Raw genomic sequence first — 21,992 nt, forward strand, 5'->3', positions numbered from 1 at the left:
GGCTGAGGCGGGTGGATCACTTGAAGCAAGCAGTTTGAAACCAGCCTGGCCAACATGGTGAAAACCAGTCTCTACTAAAAATACAAAATTAGCCAGGTGTGGTGGTGCATGCCTGTAACTCCAGCTACTTGGGAGGCTGAGGCAGGAGAATCGCTTGGACCCAGGAGGTGGAGGTTTTGGTGAGCCAAGATCACGCCATTGCACTCCAGCCTGTGCAACAAAAGAGAAATTCCGTCTCAAAAAAAAAAAAAAAAAAAAGAAAGAAAAAGAAAGTCTATGGCCCCTATGTATGTATCCCATGTGAATAAGTAACTATTCTATTACTGTGTTTTCAGCTTTCAGCTATTGTGAGTAAACTACTGTGAACATTTCTTGTTCATGTTGCTTGGTAAATATATGCACTCATTCCAGGCATGGGATGGGTGGGTCCCGTGCCGCAGTAAAATTAGCTTTAATAAATGTTGACTAATCATTTTCCAAAGAGGCTATACAATTTGAGACTTCCTCCAGCAACACAGAGTTCTGGTTTTCCCGACACTTGAAAAAATGCTTTTTCACTGGTGCGTGTGAGGGTGATACCGTATTGAGGTTTTAGTTTGTATTTCCCTAATGACTAATGAAGTTGAGCAGCTTCCCATGTTAGCATTGGCCATCTGGGCTTCTTTTGTGAAGTGCCTATTTAGCTCTTTTAGCCACTTAGTAAAAAAGTGATTGTCTTTTATTAAATTGAAAGAGTTCTCTATGTATTATAGATATGTGTCTTTTTCTGACAACATGTCTATGGCTTTTTTTTTTTTTTTTTTTTAATCTTTGAGATGGAGTCTCACTCTGTCATCCAGGCTAGAGTGCAGTGGTGCTATCTCGGCTCACTGCAACTTCCTGTCTCCAGGGTTCAAGCGATTCTCCTGCCTCAGCCTCCCGAGTAGCTGGGATTACAGGCACCTGCCACTACACCTGGCTAATTTTTGTATTTTTAGTAGAGATGGGGTTTCACTATATTGGCCAGGCTGGTCTGGAACTCCCAACTTTGTAATCCGCTCACCCTGGCCTCCCAAAGTGTTGGGATTGCAGGCGTAAGCCACCGTGCTCAGCCCATGACTTCCTTTTTAATTGCATCTTTTGATGAACCAAAACCCATTTTCAGCTGGGTGTGGTAGCTTACACCTGTAATCTCAGCACTTTGGGAGGCCAAGGTGGAAGGGTTACTTGAGGCCAGGAGGTCAAGACCAGCCTGGGCAACATGAGACCCTGTGTTGACCCCCCAAAAAAAAAATAACTGGGCGTGGACGGTGCATGCTTATAGCCCCAGCTACTCTGGAGGTTGAGGTGGGAAGATCACTTGAGTTCAGGAGTTCAAGACTGCAGTAAGCTGTGATTGCAACACTACACTCCAGCCTGGGAGACAGAGTGAACCCCTGTCTCAAAAACAACAAAAAACAAAGACTTATTTTCTTTTTTAACTAGGTGGGTGGGTGGGGACGGCAGCAGGGTGGGCTGGTGGAGGTGGCCTTTTTTTCATCAAAACTCATTTTCATAGAGTCCGGCATATTTTCCTTTATGACTGATGTGCTTTGTGTCCTATTAAACACTTTCCTGTCCACATGTCACATAGAGATTCTATGCTTTATTTCAAAAGCTTTCTTGACTTTTCTTTCTTGACTTTGCTTTCTTATTAAGATAAGCACGTTGTGTGTTTTGTTTTGAGACAGGGTCTCACCCAGGTAGGAGCACAGTGGTACGATCACACTCAATGTAGCTTCAACCTCTTTGGGCTCAAGTGATCCTCCCACCTCAGCCTCCCAAGTAGTAGCTAGGACTAGAGGCACCTGCCACCATGTCAAGCATTTTTTTTTTTTTTTTTTAAAGATAGAGATTCCCTCGTGTTCCAGGCCGGAGTGCAATGGCACAATCTTGGCTCACTGCAACCTCTGCCTCCCAGGTTCAAGCAATTCTCCTACCTCAGCCTCCCAAGTAGTTGGGATTACAGGTATGCACCACCATGCCTGGCTAAGTTTGTATTTTTAGTAGAGAAGGGGTTTCAGCTGGGTGTGGTGGCTCACGCCTATAATCCAAGCACTTTGGAGGCCAAGGCGGGCGGATCACCTGAGGTTGGGAGTTCAAGACTAGACTGACCAACATGGTGAAACCCTGTCCTTAAAAAAAAAAAAAAAAAAGAAGGGGTTCCATCATGTTGCCCAGGCTGGTTTTGAATTCCTGACCTCAGGAGATCAATCCTCCTTGGCCTCCCAAAGTGTTGGGATTACAGGCGTGAGCTACCACACCTGGCCTGTTGGTAGTTTCGAAGGATATTTTTAAACTGAGTATTTAGTGTGGGGAGAACAGGTGTCATAGCTTCTTCATCTTTGTAGGGCTCCATAACTCTTTATTGGATATTAATAACATCTTGGGTGCTTTGCTAGGCACTGGGAATAGGTCAGGGTATGGCTGATGTAAATCTCAAAATATATGATCACCAGCTGGGGTAAAGGTTCTGCAGGAAAGGGCTTTGCTTCTGAAACCCCTGAAAGGGCTAGGGGAGGTCAGGCAAGGCTCCCTGAAGGAGGTCATGGTTGAGCCACAATAGGGAGAATAATTGGAGATTATCCAAGCAGGAGAACTGGGCATGTAGAATAGAAGGACTTTCCAGGCTAAGGAAACAGCACATGCAGAAGCCTTGCAATGAATATCTATGGCTGCATTAATGACAAGCCTCAAAGCCTAGTGGCTTAGAACAACACCCATGTGTTATATCTCGTAGTTTCTGTGGGCTGGGAATTTGGGAGCAGCTCTGTTGGGGGTCTCTCATGAGGTTACAGTCAGGTATCATCCAGGGTTCCACTCATCCAGTTTGGTTAGAGCTAGAGCAGCCACTTCTAGTGTGGCTCACTCACCTGGCTGGTAAGTTGGTTTCTCTCCTATAGGCCTCCCTGCAGGGCTGCTTCAGCACCCTTGCAATATGGTGGCTGGTTTCCCAGGGAACGCAAGGTGGTGCTGCAATGCCTTTTATGATGTAGCTTTGGAAATCACTCACCTCTTAGCCACATAAACCGGCCCTGACTATGGAAGAAAGCTTCACAAGGCATGAATACCAACAGACAAGGGACACTGGGGGCCTTCTTGGAGGCTGGCCACCACAGGTCTTAGGCAGAAAGAGGCTGGGACTATCCATGATGTAGGTCAACTGGAGTGGGTTCATAGGTGAGCGGCAGGAGCTGAATGGACAGGGCTGGGCACTGAGGTCTTGAGGGCAGCAGTGGTTGGTGGGGTGGGGGTGTGTTTACCCTAAGAGCCCTGGAAAGCCATTCAGGGGCATTCAGTGAGGTAGAGTGGAGCTAACATCAGATTTGGGCTCTGATGGGCTTCCTCTATGGTGAATGGGATGGTGAGAGGGCCGGGTAACTGCCCAGGAATGAGGCTGGGCAGGCGTCCAGGAGAAAGGTGAGGGTGACCTGGGCTAGGGGCCCGGGAGGAGCAGATCAGCTGACTCAAGGGCTCTTTGAAGGAAAAACCTCAATGGGCTTGGCAACAAGCCTCTTGTGATCTCCAACAGAGAGCTGACTGCTCGCTCAAAGGCCCCACAAGAAGTAGGCAGCTCTATCTAGCACACATCACAGGACTTGGGTTTCTGCAGAATTCAGTTCCTGGCTTGGGCAAGTCACTTCAGCCTGGAAAGAGTGCTTCTGAAGCCCTTCCGGGTAAGGGTGGTAAAGTGTCCCCATTGTAACTGCATGCAGCCGTTTCTGCCCAGGGCCTCTGCTGGGATGACTCAGCTTCAGCCTTCTGAGTGACCATCGCTCAGGACACGTGGCTAGCTCTCTACCAGCCCTCGTGCTCTGGGCTGTTTGGACTGTTGGACTGATCTCTGGGCCTCTCTTGGACTCCCTGGAATGTGGCCTGGGAAGCAGGGAGCTATGGCCTGGCATATCTCTTTTCTTTTTTTTGGAGACGGAGTCTTGCTCTGTCGCCCGGGCTGGAGTGCAATGGCACAATCTCGGCTCACACCAACTTCTGCCTCCGAGTTCAAGCAACTCTTAGCAGGTGAGGAGTTTAAGACCACCTGGCCGACATGGTGAAACCCTGTCTTTACTAAAAATACAAAAATTAGCCAGGTGCAGTGGTATGCACCTCTAATCCCAGCATCCCAGCTTCTCGGGAGGCCGAGGCAGGAGAATTGCTTGAATCTGGGAGATGGAGTTTGCAGTGAGCCAAGATTGTGCCACTGTATTCCAGCATGGGCAACAGAGTAAGACTCCGTCTCAAAAACAGTTTTCTAGCCATAGTGTTTGGAAAGGATTTTCCAGGGCAGCTGGGAGGTCAGGGAGGAGGCTGCTAGAATGAAGTCCAGGTGGGTGATGATGGCTGGGGAAGCAGGTCAGTGGATAAGCAGAGAGACTTGGATTGTATTTTAGAGGAAAACATCAGAGCTTGCTGATGTTTTGCATCTGAGTCAAGGAGAGACAAGAAAGGAGATGCCTAGATTTTTCGCCCAAACAACTTGGAAGCAGATTCCAACTTGCAGGGTGCCCTTAAGGCAAATCGTTTCCATATCTCTGAGCTTTTTTCCCCCTATCTGGGAGATGGGTCAAGCCATCTCTTCCTGACAAGGTTGACAACACCTTTGCAAAGGAAATCTAGCCAACAGGAAATCCCCAATGAATGCAGCTGGTCTTCTTGCATTGAAGTCCCTGAATAGGAGGTCTGTTCATCCGTCCCCTCTTCTGATCCCTTCGCCTGGCTCTAAGGTGGGCAGGGGCCTCAATCATGGGTTCTGACAGGTTTATGGGTCACTCTGGTGAGACTATCCTCTGTCATTCCCTTTCTGATCCTATCCTAGTCCAGCTTCCTTCAAGTGCTAATCCCTTTGGTTTCCCATGGCCTGGACAGCTGGTCATCCCTGGGGCCACTGTTTTGCCTTCTGGTTCTGGATGAGAGACAGCTGGATTCATGATCCTTACTGCTGCGTGAGACTACGTTCTTGGTTAAGTGGCCTCTGAGGGTCCTGTGTGATGAATATTTCAGGCCATGGGAAACAGTGTCCTGCTACCTCCCTTTATAGTTGTTAAGGATTAAATGAAATAATTCCCAGCCTGGGCAACATGGGAAAGCCCGTCTGTACAAATATACACAAAAAATTAGCCAAGCCTGGTGGTGTGTGCCTGTGGGTCCCAGCTACTTGGGAGGCTGAGATGGGAAAATTGCTTGAGCCTGGGAGTCTGATGTTGCAGTGAATGGTGACCAACCCACTGCATTCCAGCCTGGGTAGAGTCAGACCCTGTCTCAAAAAAGACAAAGAAAATCGCAGCACTTTTGGGAGGGCAAGGCAGGAGGATGGCTTGAGCTCAGGAGTTTGAGACCAGCCTGGCCAACATGGTGAAACACTCTCTACTAAAATAAAAAAGCTAGGTGGCTGTGGTGGCAGGCGCCTGTAATCCCAGCTACTTGGAAGGCTAAGGCAGGAGAATTGCTTGAACTTGGGAGGCGGAGGTTGCAGTGAGTCGAGATTGTGCCACTGCACGTCAGCCTGGGAGACGGAGAGACACTGTCTCACAAAAATAAAAACACAACAAAAAAAAAAAACTTAGCCCTGTTTACTAATAGTATTTTATTTACCATCTTAACAAGTTTTCAGTGTACAGTTCAGTATGTGCACATTGTTGTGCCACAGATCTCTGGAATCTTCATTTTGTAAAACAAACTCTATACTTTGAATAACTCCTTTTCCTCCTTCCCACAGTCCTTGGTAACCACTATTCTAGTTTGTTTCTAACGCTTTGATTACTTTAGATACTTTGTAAGTGGAATCATACGGTTTGTCTTTGTGTGATTAAGAGCGTAATATCCTCAAGATCCATGTTGCAGCCTAATATATTTTTTTTCTTTATTCTTTTTTCCTTTTTCTTGAGACAGAGGCTCGCTCTATTGGCCAGGCCGGAGTGCAGTAGCATGATCTCAGCTCGCCTCATCCTCCACCTCCTGGGTTCAAGCGATTCTCCTACCTCAGCCTCCCTAGTAGCTGGGATTACAGACATGTGCCACCACACCTATCTACTATATGTATTTTTAGTAGAGATCAGGTTTTTCCACGTTGGTCAGGCCGGTCTCTAACTCCTGACCTCAGGTGATGTGCCTGCCTTGGCCTCCCAAAGGGTTGGAATTAGAGGCGTGAGCCATCTCACCTGGCCATTTTCCCTGTTTCAAAGACTGAATTAGGCTGGGTGTGGTGGCTCATGCCTGTAATCCCAGTGCTTTAGGAGTCCAGGGCTGGCAGATCACTTGAGCTAGTTCGAGACCAGCCTGGGCAAAATGAAGAAATCCTGCCTCTACAAAAAAATATAAAAAATTAGCCCGTTGTAGTGGCACATACCTGTAGTCCCAGCTACTTGAGAAGCTGAGGTGGGAGGATGCCTTGAGCCCAGGAGTTTGAGACCAGCCTGGGCAACATAGCAAGACCTGTCTCTTTTCTCTTTTTATTTTTATTTTTATTTTTTAAAGACCCTGTTGCTTCTACCTTTTGGCTGTTGTCACTAATGCCACAATGCAGATGGGTATGCAAATATCTCTTTAAGATCCTCTTTTCAATTCTTTTGAATTTATATCCAAAAATGGGATCGCTGGATCATATGATAATTCTATTTTTAGTTTTTTGAGGAACTTCCACACTGTTTCTCGTAGCAGCTCCACCATTTTACTAGATTCTCGACTCTGCACAAGGGTTCCAATTTCTCTACGTCCTCACCAACACTTATTATTTGCCAGTGGCCATTCTAAGGGGTGTTAGGGGATATTTCATTGCTGTTTTGATTTGTGTTTCCCTGATGACTAGTGATGTTAAGCATATTTTCATATGCTTATTTTGTATTTGCATATCTTCTTGGGGAAAGTGTGTAGGAAAATCATTTGTGCATTTTTAAATCAAGTTTTTGTTGTTGGATTACAGTAATTTTTTTTTTTTTTAAGGAGTCTTGCATCCGGGCGTGGTGGCTCACACCTGTAATCTAAGCACTTTGGAGGCCAAGGCAGGCGGATCACGTGAAGTAGGGAGTTCAAGACCAGCCTGACCAACATGGCAAAACCCCGTTGTTAAAAAAAAAAAAAAAAAAAGAAGAGAGAGAAGGAGTCTTGCTCTGTTGCCAGGCTGGAGTGCAGAGTTGCGATCTTGGCTCGCTGCAACGTTTGCCTCCCGGATTCAAGCAACTGCCCTGCCTCAACCTCCTGAGTAGCTGGGACTACAGGCATGTGCCAACATGCCCAGCTAATTTTTGTATTTTTAGTAGAGATGGGGTTTCACCATGTTAGGATGGTCTCCATCTCTTGACCTCCTGATCCGCTCGCCTCAGCCTCCCAAAGTGCTGGGATTACAGGTGTGAGCTACTGAGCCTGTCTGGCAGTAATTTATTTTTTATGTAAGTTTTTTTGTTTTTTCTTTCTTTTTGGTAGAGATGAGGTTTTGCCATGTTGCTCAGGCTGATCTGAAACTCCTGGGCTCAAGCGATCTGCCTTCCTGGGCCTCCCAAAGGGCAGGAATCACAGGCATGAGCCACTGTGCCTAGCTGTAATTTTTCATATATTCCAGATAGTAACAATTGACCAGATAATATAGTTTGCAAACTTTCTTTTCCCCATTCTGTAGGTTGCTTTTTCACTGAATTGGTCATTCCTTTTGCTGTATAGCTATCCTTAAGTTTTATGCAAACCCATTTGTCTGTCTTTTCTCTTGTTGCCTATGTTTTGCTATCATATCCACAAAATCATTGCCAAATCCAATGTCATGAAGTTTTCCCCATGTTTTCTTCTGGGAGCCCTATATTTTCAGGTCTTACATTTAGGTCTTTAATGAGTCTGGAGTTAGTTTTTGTATAAGGTGTAAGGTAAGGCTCCAACTTCATTCTTTTGTATGTGGCTATACAGTTTTCCCAGAACCATTTGTAGAAGACATAATCTTTCCCCCATGCTCTGGTGCTTTAAAAAAAAAAAATTCTGCTGGGCGAGGTGGTTCACACCTGTAATCCCAGCACTTTGGGAGGCCAAGGCAGGTGGATCACCAGGTCAGGAGTTCGAGACCAGCCTGGCCAACATGGTGAAACCCCATCTCTACCAAAAGTATAAAAATTAGCCAGGCTTGGTGGTGCGTGCCTATGATCCCAGCTACTCGGGAGGCTGAGGCAGAAGAATCACTTCAACTTGGGAGGCAGAGGTTGCAGTAAGTCAAGGTTGTGCCATTGCACTCCAGCCTGGGCAATAGAGTAACACTCCATCTCTCAAAAAAATAAAATAATTCCAGCTGGTTGAGGTTGCTCATGTCTATTTAATCCCGGTACTTTGGGAGGCTGAGGCAAGTGGATGCTTGAGGCCAGGAGTGCTAGACTAGCCTGGCCAACATCGTGAAACCCTGTCTCTACCAATAAAAATACAAAATTAGCCAGACTCGGTGGAGTGTGCCTGTAATCCCATCCTTCTAGGGAGGCTGACAAACGAGAATTGCTTGAACCTGGGAGGCGGAGGTTGCAGTGAGCCAAGATCTCGCCACTGCACTTCAGCCTGGATGACAGAGTGAGACAGGGTCTTACCCTGTCACCCAGGTGGGAGTCCAGTAGCCCAATCATGTTTCATTGCAGCCTCCACTGCCAAGGCTCAAGCCATCCTCCCACCTCAGCCTCCGGAATAGCTAGGATTGCAGGTGTGTATCACCATACTCGGCTAATCTTGGTATTTTTTGTAGAGATGGGGTATCCCTATGTTGCTCAGGCTGGTCTTGAACTTCTAATCTCAAGCAATCTCTCACCTGGGCCTCTGGGCATGAGCCACTGCGTCTGGCATGGTGCTTCTTAATATATTTTTACTTTTTTTTTTTTTTTTTGAGACGGAGTTTCGCTCTTGTTACCCAAACTGTAGTGCAATGGCGCGATCTCGGCTCACCGCAACCTCCGCCTCCTGGGTTCAGGCAATTCTCCTGCCTCAGCCTCCTGAGTAGCTGGGATTACAGGTACGCGCCACCATGCCCAGCTAATTTTTTGTATTTGTAGTAGAGACGGGGTTTCACCATGTTGACCAGGATGGTCTCGATCTCTTGACCTCGTGATCCACCCACCTCGGCCTCCCAAAGTGCTGGGATTACAGGCTTGAGCCACCGCGCCCGGCACTTTTTTTTTTTTTTTTTTTTTTTTTGAGACAAGGTCTTGCTCTGTCTTCCAGGCTGAAACGCATTGATGCAATCATGGTTCACTGCAACCTCCGCCTCTCTCGTTCAAGCAATCTTCCTGCCTTAACCTCTGGAGTAGTTGGGACTACAGGCATACACCATGATGCCTAGCTAATTTTTTTTTTTTTCAGTCGTTTCTCCATGTTACCCAGGCTCCTGGACTCAAGCGATCCTCCAGCCTCGGCCTCCCAAAGTGCTGGGATGACAGGCATGAGCCATGTGGTACTTAAAAACAAACAAACAAACAAAGGGAACAAAAAAACCCACACTGGCTATAGAAGTGGCACGGGCCTCTATACACTATGAGATTCTTGGTACTAGCTACAAATTCTGTGCATACTCAAGATTTTCTGGAGTAGGTGTAATTACCCGGTTTTACAGGCAAGGATGCAAAGGCTGAGCCCCAAAGACCTACCCAAAGTCCTATAGCCGGCAAATAGATGGAGGTTAGATTAGAACTGAGGACTTTATTCAAGAGCCCTATTCTCACAACCCCATGGGGGCTTCTCGCTGCTTTATTCCCAGCACGCCCAAAAGAATGAATGAATGAATGCCTCGGGCACTGTGCCCACCTCCCAGCAAACTGTGGAGCTTGGACGAGCCCATTGTTTCGCGCAGGGGTGCCTGTCCGCCTTGCGCATGCGTAGTCCGTCGGCATGGGCCGCTCCGCTCCATCCGTCTGTACAGGGTATCGCCTCTCTCCTATTTGGTACATCCTCTCTCCCCCTGCGCCAGGGCCAGGGTGGTACACTCCGCCTCCGCTCGTCGCCCCTCCCCATCGGTTTCCGCGCGAAAAGCCGGGGCGCCTGCGCTACTGCAGCTGCTTCTGCTCTAACCTCCGAGATGCCGGCGCGCACCACCCCAGCCCGGGTGCCCACGCTGGCCACCCCAGCCATTTCGCTGCCCGACGATGTCCGTAGGCGGTAGGTACCCTGGGGGGAGCGCGGACTCTGGGAACCAGGCAGGGCGCTGGGTGGGGGGTCGTTTCCCCACCGGGTGGCCGCTGGCCGCTGCTGACAGACGGGCGCGCATGCGTGGGGTGGTGCGGCGCGCAGCGGCGGTTGGCGCGGGCAGAGTGGCACTTCCGGTCCCGCGTGCCCGGGCTGTTTGGCGCCAAAATGGGCCGTGGATTCCCCCTTAGCTCCCTGGTGGCTAGAAACTAGGTAGCGGGAGAGGTCTCTTTTGATCCACAAATCGAGCAAGCTTTGGGTTTGTCTCCAGGGTTCCCTTCTCCACGCAGCGGCGTGCCGGCCTCCTGCCTCCAGCCTGGTTGCACAGGAAGTGGGCAGCCCGCGGCCAACGGACACCCCTCGGGCACGGGCACTTCGGCCTCCACTTCCGGTGTCCTGCCGGGTCCCTGGGGGTGCTTCTCTGGTGGGAGGGGGTGCCTCAGTGCCTTTCCCCAAAAGTTGTGCATCCCGGTAGCGGCCTCCAGAGACGGACGTCATAGCTCAGCCCGGGCTGGGCTGGCTCCTGTTTGCGAGCCCAGCCTTCAGTCGGGGTGGCGGGGGCGGGGGGGACTCATTCTGTCACTTGAGACTGTGTGGTCCTTGCTCCTTAGGAAAGTCGTGTTTTGGCAGGAACTTTAAGCATGCAGTGCAGCGCAGGGAAGCGTGAAGGATGCATGGTTTGTCTTTTCTAGTAAATCTGTGCCGTGGGCATCAGGGAAGCCTTGCTAGTGAGAACTGGCTACACTTTCGTGTGTGTGTGTGTGTGTGTGTGTGTGTGTGTGTGTTCATGTGTGTGTTCTTTAGTGTATGTGTCTAATGTTGGGGGCCCTGGCTGTAGCCTCTGTCCAACTTCCGTGCACAAGTATCAGTGGGAACACTGGTCCCAGCCCCTTGTTGATGAAATTCATGCCTGAGAACTTGTTCAAGTGAGGTGTGCATTAGTCATCTCAAACCTCACCAGACCTGGACACTTCCAGCTGGATTTGCAAAAGCACTCTTTGCCATTTTTGCTTCCTTGGGCTTGTTAAGTGGCCTGGTTGGGCCACGCCAGTACTGATTTGGGTCTTTGGGGTGGGATGGATATTTGGTTTGACTCCCTCTTTCTCTTTTTGAAGGCTGGGTGCTGTGGCTCATGCCTGTAATCCCAGCAATTTGGGAGGCAGTGGCGGACGAATCTCTTGATCCAGGAGTTTGAGACCATCCTGGGCAAGGTGGCAAAAACCCATATCTCCTAAAAATATAAAAATTAGCCAGGAGTGGTGCCATGCGCCTGTAGTCCCAGCTACTGGAGAGACTGAGGTGGAATTATCACTTGAGCCCCAGTGGTTGAGGCTGTAGTGAGCCAAGATTGTCCAACCTGGGTGACGGAGTGAAACCCTGTCTCCAAACCCACTTTTTAAATTTATTATTTTTAGAGATGGGTCTCTGTTGTCCAGGCTGGAGTGTCCTGGCACAATTATAACTCACTGTAGCCTTGAACTCCTGGGCTCAAGGGATCCTCAACCTCCTGAGTAGCTGGGTCCACAGGCCACTCACCACCATGTCCAGCTGACTTTCTTAGTTTTTGTTTCTGTATACATGAGATCTCACCATATTGGCTAGGCTGGTCTTAAACTCCTGCCCTCAAGCATTCCTCCTGCCTCTATGTCCCAAAGGTTAGGATCACAGGTGTGAGCCACCCTGCCTTAACTACTTTTTTTTTTTTTGAGATGGAGTCTCATTCTGTCACCCAGGCTGGAATGCAGTGGTGTGATCTCAGCTCACTGCAGCCTCCACCTCCCTGGTTCAAGTGATTATCCTGCCTCTGCCTCCCAAGAGGCTGGGATTACAGGTGTATACCACCATGCCTGGATAATTTTTATATTTTCAGTAGAGACAGGGTTTCTCAGTGTTAGCCAGACTGGTCCCAAACTCCTGACCTCAAGTGATTAACCTGCCTTGGCCTCCCAAAGTGCTGGGATTATAGTCAAACCACTTTGTAACCAGTTAGTGGGGATATATCTTCTTGAATGATCTGTGCCAGTATCCTCCCAGGATAAAACTTGATTTAAAATGGAAGTGAAGTTATGAAAGTGTCTAACTGCATGATGTTAAATCCAGTTCAGAGAAGCTTGGGCCCAGTCTTTTTTATTTCCTTTTATTTTGCAGAGTTGGGGTCTTGCCATGTTGCCCAGGCTGGTCTTTGACTTCTGGCCTCAAGCAATCCTCCTGCCTCAGCCTCTCAAAGTGTTAGGATTATAGATGTGAGCCTGGCCTGCCCACCCTTCTTTAAAACACAGCCGCCACTTTGAGGACCTTAAACAAGCATATGTCACCTCTATATTCGTAGTCTAGGCATGATGACATGGGTTTTCAGCTGGTATTGCACTAAATGAGAATATGCCTGGCTTATAAAGGCTTATATGCTAGTGGCCAATTAGCTTGCTTTTTTCAGTTTCTGTTTGTTTAAGAGATAGGGTCTCGCTGTGTCACCTAGGCTGGAATGCAGTGACACAATCATGGCTCACTGCAGCGTCGAACCCCAGAGCTCAAGCCATCTTCCTGCCCCAACCTCCTGAGTAGCTGGTACATACCACCATGCCCAGCTAATCCTTAAAACATTTTTTAGAGGTGAGGGTCTTGCTTCATTGCTCAGGCTGATTTTGAACTCCTGACCTCATGATCCACCCACTTTGGCATCCCAAAGTGCTGGGCTTACAGGCATGAGCCACTGTGCCCAGCGTTAATTCATTCTTAAGCCTGCTCATAGAATGGTAGCCTTCCCCACAAGAGTGTTGAATTTTGTCAGTGCACCCTGCATGTTGCCATTATAACCCTAAAATTAGTAATTATTTCAGGGTCTCTTATCAGAGTGTCTGCTGTATTCACTGTACCTGCAGCTTGGAGCACAGTAGACTCGAATGCTCGCTTGCCAGCTGTTCCCCTGCATAGCCTGGATTAACACACCAGTACTAGCAGCCTCCTTCACAATTACTTTCTTATCTGCTAGTTATTCTGTGATTAGATTAAGCTAGGTCTTGAACTCCTTAAGTCCAGTTCCTTGACTACTACTGAGTACATACTGAGTAAGGCAAAATTGACCTAACTCTTTTTGTTTTGCTCCCCCATGGTAGGATTCTAGTGGTGCGGACTGCTGGGGTTCAAATCCCACCCTACTTGCCAGCTGTATGGCTCAGTCATCGAACCTCTTGGTGCCTTGGTGTTTCGTCTGTAAATACCTAATACCACAGGGACATTGGGAAGACTGAGCTTATCTGTATAAATGTGTTAAGAGCAGCACCTGTCCACAGGATCGGTAATTACGTGGTCCTGTGTGTACAGAGGGCATGCTATGAGTTTTGTTCCAGACCACGACAGTAAAGTGAATCTAGCAAGAAAGTGAGTGACACACACATTTTGGTTACTCAGTATGTGGGGTAAGAGTTATTATTAGACTAGGCCGTGCACAGTGGCTCATGCCTGTAATCCCCAGCACTTTGGGAGGACGGGGAGGGAGGATCGCTTCAGCCTAGGAGTTCAAGACTAGCCTGGGAAACATGGTAAGAACACCCCCATCTCAAAACACACACACACACACACACACACACACACACACACACACACACACACACAAAGTCAAAAGTGGTGGCATGCACCTGGGATCCCAGCTACCCAGGAGGCAGAGGTGGGAGGATCGCTTGAACCCATGAGGTCAAGGCTGCAGTGAGCCGAGATTGTGCCACTGCACTCCAGCCTGGATGACAGAGTGAGACCATGTCTCAAAGAAAGGTATACTATAGTTTTAACTATGCGGTAGTATTATATCTAAAACATGGTACCTACCTTAATAAAAAATACTTTTTGCTTAAAAAATAGTCATCTAGGCCAGTTGTGGTTGTTCATGTCTGTAATTCCAGCACTTTGGGATGCGGAGGTGGGTGGATCACTTGAGGCCAGGAGTTTGAGACCAGCCTGGCCAACATGGTGAAACCTGGTCTCTACTAAAATACAAACAATTAGCCAGATGTGGTGGTGTGTACCTGTAGTCCCAGCTGCTCTGGAGGCTGAGGCAGAAGAATCACTTGAACCTGGAGATGGAGGTTGCAGTGAGCCAAGATTGTACCACTGCACTCCCGCCTGGGCATCAGAGTGAAACTCCATGTCAAGAATTACAAGCCTTCAGCAAATCATAATCTTTTTGCAAGTGGAGGGTCTTACCTCAAACTTACTGGCTTAAAGGACATAGATTTATTTTCTTAGTTATGCAGGTCAGAAATCTGATGTGGGTCTCACCTGATGAAAATCAAGGTGTTGTAGGCTGCATTCCTTTCTGGGGGCTCTAGGAGATAATCTGTTTCCTGTTTTGGGGTGTTGGCAGAAGTTGGTGGTTGTAAGACTCAGGTCCTGGTTTTCTCACTTGCTGTAAGCTGAGGGTCGTTCCCCGCTTCTGGATGCCATCTCATCCCTCAGTCCATGCCCCCTTCCTTTCCCTTTAAAATCAGCAGCCTAGGATTGCATCTCTCTCTGATCCATCCATCATTATTGCTCGTTCTCTCTCAGTGCAGCTAGGAAGGTTCTGTGTTCTTAAGGACTCAAGTGATTGGATTGGACCCACCCATATAATCCAGGATAATCTCCCCATCTCAAGGGCTGTATTCTTAGTTATATCTGCAGAGTCACTTTTGTCATATAAAATAACATTCACAGGTTCCAGGGATTACGGCAGGTTCCAGGGATTACGACATGGACTTTTTTTTTTTTTTTTTTTTTAAGACGGAGTTTCGCTCTTGTTACCCAGGCTGGAGTGCAATGGCGCGATCTCGGCTCACCGCAACCTCCGCCTCCTGGGTTCAGGCAATTCTCCTGCCTCAGCCTCCTGAGTAGCTGGGATTACAGGCACGCGCCACCATGCCCAGCTAATGTTTTGTATTTTTAGTAGAGACGGGGTTTCACCATGTTGACCAGGATGGTCTCGATCTCTCGACCTCGTGATCCACCCGCCTCGGCCTCCCAAAGTGCTGGGATTACAGGCTTGAGCCACCGCGCCCGGCTTTTTTTTTTTTTTTTAAACAGTCTCACTGTCAGCCAGGCTGGAGTACAGTGGTACAATCTCGGCTCACTGCAACTTCGGCCTCCTGGGTTCAAGCGATTCTTGTGTCTCAGCCTTTTGGGTAGCTGGGATTACAGGCTTGATCCACCACGCCTGGCTAACTTTTGTATTTTTAGTAGTGGCAGGGTTTTGCCATGTTGCCCAGACTGATCTCGGAACTCCTGAGCTCAGGTGATTTACCTGCCTTGGCCTCTGGAAGTGCTGGGATTATAGGTGTGAACCACCACACCTGGCAGGTCTACTCTTTTGCCTACTGCAGATGGCATCTTGGGCAGCCCTGCTCCAGCTGCCATGCAGCCAGCCTGAAGAAGCTGGGTTAACAGAGACTTGTAACTTGTCTTGCATAGTCCACTGTATTTTATTTTTAGAGACAAGGTCTTTCTCTGTCACCCAGGCTGGAATGCAGTGACACAGTTATAGCTGTCTATGCTCTAGTGATCCTCCTGCCTCAGTCTCCTGAGAAGCTGAGACCCCAGGTATGTGCTCTCACACCTGGCTAATTACTATTTTTTGTAGAGGCAGGGTCTCTGCAGTGTTGCCCAGGCTGGTCTTCAATTCCTGGGCTCTAGTGATCTTCCCGTCTCAGTCTTCTGAGGAACCAAGACTACAGGTGCATTCTACCACAGCCAACTAATTACTATTTTTGTAGAGACAGGGTCTCGCCAACTAATTACTATTTTTTGTAGAGACAGGGTCTCGCTGTGTTGCCCAGGCTGGTCTCAAATTCCTGGGCTCTAGTGATCCTTCCGCCTCAGCCTCCCGAGCAGCTAGGACTGCAGGTACATGCTGTCATACCTAGCTAATTACTATTTTTTGTAGAGACAGGGTCTCGCTGTGTTGCCCAGGCTGGTCTCAAATTCCTGGGCTCTAGTGATCCTTCCGCCTCAGCCTCCCGAGCAGCTAGGACTACAGGTACATGCTGTCATACCTAGCTAATTACTATTTTTTGTAGAGATAGGGTCTGGCTGTGTTGCCCAGGCTGGTCTCAAATTCCTGGGCTCTAGCAATTCTTCTGCCTTGGCTTCCCGAGAAGCTAAGACTACAGGTATATGCTGTCATACCTAGCTAATTACAATTTTTTTTTTTTTTTTTTTTGTAGAGACAGGGTCTCACTGTGTTGCCCAAGCTGGTTTCGAATTCCTGGGCTCTAGTGATGCTTCTACTTTGGCCTCCTGAACAGCTAGGACTATAGCATACCCAGCTAAGTATTCTTTCTTTTAGAGACAGGGTCTCACTCTGTTGCCCAGGGTGGTCTGGAATTCCTGGGCTCAAGTGATCCTCCTGCCTTGGCTTCCCAAGTGTTGAGATTACAGACATGAGCCACTGTGCCCAGCCATGATGTGTTGTATTTCAGACCAGCATCTCTGGCATAGAGGTATGGGAGTAATCTTAACGTTTTTGCAATTTCTTCCTGTCCAATATGTATTAGATACCTCTGCTGGGTTAGTTTTCTTAAAACATGGCTCTGATAAGGGTCAGATGCGGTGGCTCATGCCTGTAATCGTAGCACTTTGGGAGGCTGAGGTGGGCATATACCTGAGGTCAGGAGTTCAAGACCAGCCTGCCCAACATGGCAAAACCCCTGTCTCTATTAATAATACAAAAACCCCACAATTATGGTTGCGGGTGCTTGTAGTCCCAGCTAATCTGGAGGCTGAGGTAGGAGAATCGCTTGAACCCGGGAGGTAGAGGTTGTGCTGAGCCGAGATCGCACTACTGCACTCCACCTTGGGTGACAAGAGCAAAACTGAGTCTTGGGGAAAAAAAAAAACAAACAAAAAACGGCTCCGATACCATGGCTTTTACTTTGGTGACTAGGTTTGATGGTTTTTTAACTCTAGAACAAGACTGATGAGCGTGATTGATGCTCCTGCCCTCCCTCAGTGTCGCCAGCCTCCTCTCTGGAGGTGCCTTTCTCTCCCTGTGTGTGGCCAGTCTTGAGTTTGTTTCTTGGGTGTTTCCAGAGCCAGCCGTCCGGTGATGGAGCCCCTGTTTGAGCAGCTTCCTGTGACCAGTTCACACAGAGCTCTCAACTCCTTCTTCCTGAGGCTCTTGCATCCTTTCCCTTGGGAAGCCTGCAGGCATGAGCTGTATTTGCCTTGTTCCTCCATGGCTGTTTATGTATATCTTATCTTCCCTCTTCGGCGGACAAATCTCCGAGGGAAACACTAGGAATGAATCATAGGGTCTCGGGCTGGACCCTAAGCCGGCATTCTCAGTCCTCTGCGAGGTCCTTCACGGCCATCTGCAACCCTGCTGGCTTCAGCAGATGTGATCGGTGTCATCACAGTTTTACCAGGGAAGGGACGTCTCTAAAGTGACCCTCCCATGGGCTCCTCAGTGCTTGCCTGGGATCCCACCTGCCACTCTGGGACCAGGCAGGTTAAATCAGGTCTTCACTGGATGAGACATCCTAGGGGTTCTGAAGGTTTCTCTCTTCTTTTTGCCAGGCTAAATATCCCAGTTCATAGGAAGGGTTGAAAGAAAGCAGACCCATTCTGCAAAGGACACCTTGGTCTCTGCAGTCAATTGAGCCTTGTCCTCCACACCCCAGGCAACCTCGGGATCAGGGACTGGCTGGCTGGTCGAGATAGAAGCCAAGTCCTTCTAGTTTTCTCAGCGAAGTGACTAAGAAGTCAGGTGCAACACTGCTACCACAGCGTGTGTGCCTCTGGCTGGAAGTACCTGTGTCTGTAGCTCTCCTGGCTTAAGACTCTCCCTGGACCCCAGTTGCTGCAAGCGTGGAATTACTTTTGCCTGGAAGCGATTTCCCTCTTCTCCTGGAAATCCTGATGGTTTTTTCTTTTGAGACAGGGTCATGCCCTATTGCTCAGGCTGGCCAGGCTGGAGTGCAGTGGTACCATCATAACTCATTGCAGCCCCAACCTCCCAAGTTGAGCGTTCCAGGCTCAGGCAATCCTCCCACCTCAGCCTCCCAAGTAGCTGGTACCACAGGTGCACACTACCACACCCGGCTAATTTTTACTTTTTTTTTTTTTTTTTTTTTTTTTTTTTTTTTGTAGAGATGGGAGCTCTCAATATAGCCCAGGCTGGTCTCAAACTCCTGACCTCAAGTGATCCTCCTGCCCCAGCCTCCCAAAGTGCTGGGATTACACAGTAGCTGGCATGAGCTACTGTGTCTTGCCTTGAGTCCAAGTGATACAGTATATATAATGTATGATACGCAGTCTCTCTTACCACACTGCAGGATGCTAAGTAGCTCTTCTACAGAGCAGCCTTGCCTGACCACCCAGCAAGTCAGGAAGTCCCTGCCTAGTGGCACCTACATCTAATGACTTAGCTCATTTCCTGGAGCAGGGCCTGGCATTCAGCAGGTGCTAAGATGTGAGCAGCACTGGTGGGGAAGCAGGGCCCACAAGACCCGGAGCAGCCGTTGTATGATATTGGTTCAGCAAAGTATTCCTCACGCTGCTGCCTGCACTGGCCCTCTAGGAGGTCCAGCCTGGAGGAGCCGCTTCTGCCCTTCGGAAAAATGATAACTGAGCACCTGTCTGTGTGGATGCTGGGTGGGAAGGTCCAGAGATGGCAGTGGCCTGGTCTCTGCCTGGGGCACCTTCCTTCCACCAACAGACACTTACCCAGCTAGTTAGACCTGTTCTCACCCCACAGTCTGCAGTTAACACCCAGGCTGGGAACAATAACTGCTGTGTTCCCCTCTCTTTTCCTTGGTGCCTTCTCTTTTTTTCTGAAGAGATAATCTCCCTATGTTCCCCAGGCTGGACTTGAACTCCTGGCCTCAAACAGTCCTCCCGCCTCAGCCTCCTGAGTAGCTGGGATGACAGGCGTGCACCACCGCACTCAGCTATTGTTCTTTTATTTCTTCCCTCTTTCCACACAAAAGAGTCAAGCCACTAATTGTCAGTAATCAGATCAGACCACGGTTTTCCAGGCAAACTCCTGGCAGTTCTATACTTAGGAATAATTAGTTAGAGACATCCTGAAGAATGTTCTTCGAGGAGGCACCAGCCACCTCCTCTAACTTCACCTCTGTCTGCCCTGTGTGTGGGCACCCCTTGCTTCCCTGGATGCCTTGACTCCCCCATTTCATCCTTATTAAAATGCTACTACCTCCCACAGGCCTTTAGGAGCATTAGCTGGCTTCTTCACAGTATCCTGTGGCCCTGGGCTACTCATTCTCACGCTGGCCACTCTGTGGCACACCTTATTATGGGCTGTCATCAAATCCAGCTGGAGAAAGACCCACTGTAGGTGATTTCCCTTAGGGAAGGGCACCAACTGTATGACCTGCCCCTTCCCTTTCCTGGTACCTTTTTCAGTCAGGGTCTTACTCTGTTGCCTAGGCTGGTGTGCAGTGATGCAATCATGTCTCACTGTGGCCTGGACCTACCAGGCTCAGGTGATCTTCCTTCCTCAGCTTCCCAAGTAACTAAGACCACAAGTGTGAGTCACCAAATCCAGATAATTTTTTTTTTTTTTTTTTTGAGACAGAGTATTGCTCTTGTTGCCCAGGTTGGAGTGCAATGGTGTGATCTTGGCTCACTGCAAGCTCCATCTCCTGGGTTCCAGCGATTCTCCTGCCTCAGCCTCCCAAGTAGCTGGGATTATAGGCCTGTGCCACCACAGCTGGCTAATATTTTATTGTTAGTAGAGATGGGGTTTTTCCATGTTGGTCAAGCTGGTCTCGAACTCCCAACCACAGGTTATCCACTGTCTCGGCCTCCCAAAATGGTGGGATTACAGGAATGAGTCACCGTGTGTGCCTAGCTTTTTTTTTTTTTTTTTTTTTTTTTTTGAGACGGAGTTTCACTCTTATTGCCCAGGCTAGAGTGCAATGGTACAATCATGGCTCACTGCAACCTCTGCCTCCTCGGTTCAAGCGATTGTCCTGTCTCAGCCTCCCGAGTAGCTGGGATTATAGGCATGTGCCACCACACCCAGCTAATTTTGTATTTTTAGTGGAGACAGGGTTTCTCCATGTTGGCCAGGCTGGTCTTGAACTCCCAACCTCAGGTGATCCGCCCACATATATATACATAGACATGTATATATGTATATATTCTGTTACAGAGATGCTGTATAATCTCACCATCAGAAAAATCACCCCTGAAAAGGGAACCTTGTTCAGATCAGATGACTTCTTAGCATTAGGCATTTCAGTAGGACACTCTAGACAGTGGTGGAGAGACAAAAGCCAGCTTATTTTTTTCTAACTCTCAGATTAAACTTTCCTTAGAACTGTGATATTCTTACAGGCAAATGAAGTTGCTTAACAAGTGTTTGTGTTTTCTCCCTATTTTTTCCCCCCAGGCTCAAAGATTTGGAAAGAGACGGCTTAACAGAAAAGGTAATGGCCACCTTAAAGTTTTTCTTTACCAAATGTGACATTTCAGTACCAAATGTGACTGACATGCTTTATGCCTCATAAAAAGATTTGTTTTCTTGAAGTGGATTTGGCACTTTTTGCCATGAGGTTTCAAAGATAATTGGGATAGTCTTGTTAAATGTTGGCACGAATTTACTGCTAATAGTTTTTTTTAAACCAATCTCAGTTACTAAACAATCTATTTTGGATTGTAGCTTGTCCTGGTAACACTGTTGTATTGTGTTTTTGTTGTTGTAGTTGTTTTGAGATAGGTTCTCATTCTGTCGCCTAGGCTGGAGTGTAGTAGCAGTCTCGGCTCAGTGCAACCTTCGCCTCTTAGGCTCAAGTGAACCTCCCATTCAGCCTCCCAAGTAGCTGTAACTATGGGCTCAAGCCATCATGTCCAGCTAATTTTTTATATTTTTTGTAAAGGTGGGATTTTGTCATGTCACCCAGGCTGCCTTGAACTCTGAGGCTCAAAGCAATAAATTTGCCTTGAGCTCCCAAAGTGCTGGGATTACAGGCCTGAGCTACTGTGCCTAGCCAACACTTTTCAAAAGCGTAGTATGGTTCTTATAAACCATGATAAGTCTCCATCTCACCTCTAACTTTCCCATCCTTCACCACTTTGGAGAAAGGAGTGAAGTGATCCTAATGGAAATAACCCTGAACATGTTTCATGACTGTTTAGTTTTTTGGCCAAGACAGCGTTGCCTGCCATCCAGTCATTGTGATGTGACAGCTCAGTAACTTGTGTCCATTATTGACTAGCTTGGGAATGTGGGAACTGCTAAACCTACACTCTTCTCTTAGGAATGTGTGAAGGAGAAATTGAATCTCTTGCACGAATTTCTGCAAACAGAAATAAAGAATCAGTTATGTGACTTGGAAACCAAATTGCGTAAAGAAGAATTATCTGAGGTAAGTCAGTTTCCAGCATCTGAGCCTCTAGAAAAACGTCTCCTCCCTGTAACTTCTATGTGACCAGGGAGGCGGCTCGATCGCCGGTTGTCCTCGTTGCCTGATGATGATGATGATGGAAACGAATGTGTTTCCTTGTTTTCTTGACTGCCACTTGTTTACATTCACTGCCGCTTAAATTATCCTTTCCTGCTGTAGGAGGGCTACCTGGCTAAAGTCAAATCCCTTTTAAATAAAGATTTGTCCTTGGAGAATGGTGCTCATGCTTGCAACCGGGAAGTGAATGGACGTCTAGAAAACGGGACCCAAGTAAGAGGTGAAGACCGTAGAGTGATAATGGCAGATGCCAACAGCCCCCCCAAACCCGTTTCCAAACATCGCACGCCCAGGAGGAGCAAGTCTGATGGAGAGACTAAGCGTAAGAGCACGATTCATTTTCCTTTTAAATAGTTTTCAGACAGAGTCTCACTCTGTTGTCCAGGCTGGAGC

General features: G+C 48.1%; 1 protein-coding gene across 2 annotated transcripts in view; it reads left to right on the forward strand.

Moving 5' to 3' along the window:
* Positions 1-9,972: 9,972 nt before the first annotated feature.
* Positions 9,973-21,992, forward strand: part of DNMT1 (DNA methyltransferase 1) — a 54,413-nt gene continuing 42,393 nt past the window's right edge. Inside the window, exons 1-4 of one of the 2 annotated variants that reach the window (XM_003938944.4) lie at positions 9,973-10,122; positions 20,528-20,564; positions 21,396-21,503; positions 21,702-21,921. In XM_003938944.4, coding sequence (XP_003938993.3) covers positions 10,043-10,122; positions 20,528-20,564; positions 21,396-21,503; positions 21,702-21,921 — 445 coding nt within the window. In that variant the 5' untranslated portion in view covers positions 9,973-10,042. Of the gene's footprint in view, positions 10,123-20,527; positions 20,565-21,395; positions 21,504-21,701; positions 21,922-21,992 lie in introns of those variants that run through there. The other variant, XM_074384648.1, reaches the window with a different exon arrangement.

This window comes from Saimiri boliviensis, chromosome 14 (genome assembly GCF_048565385.1).
Source record: "Saimiri boliviensis isolate mSaiBol1 chromosome 14, mSaiBol1.pri, whole genome shotgun sequence".
NCBI lineage: Eukaryota > Metazoa > Chordata > Mammalia > Primates > Cebidae > Saimiri > Saimiri boliviensis.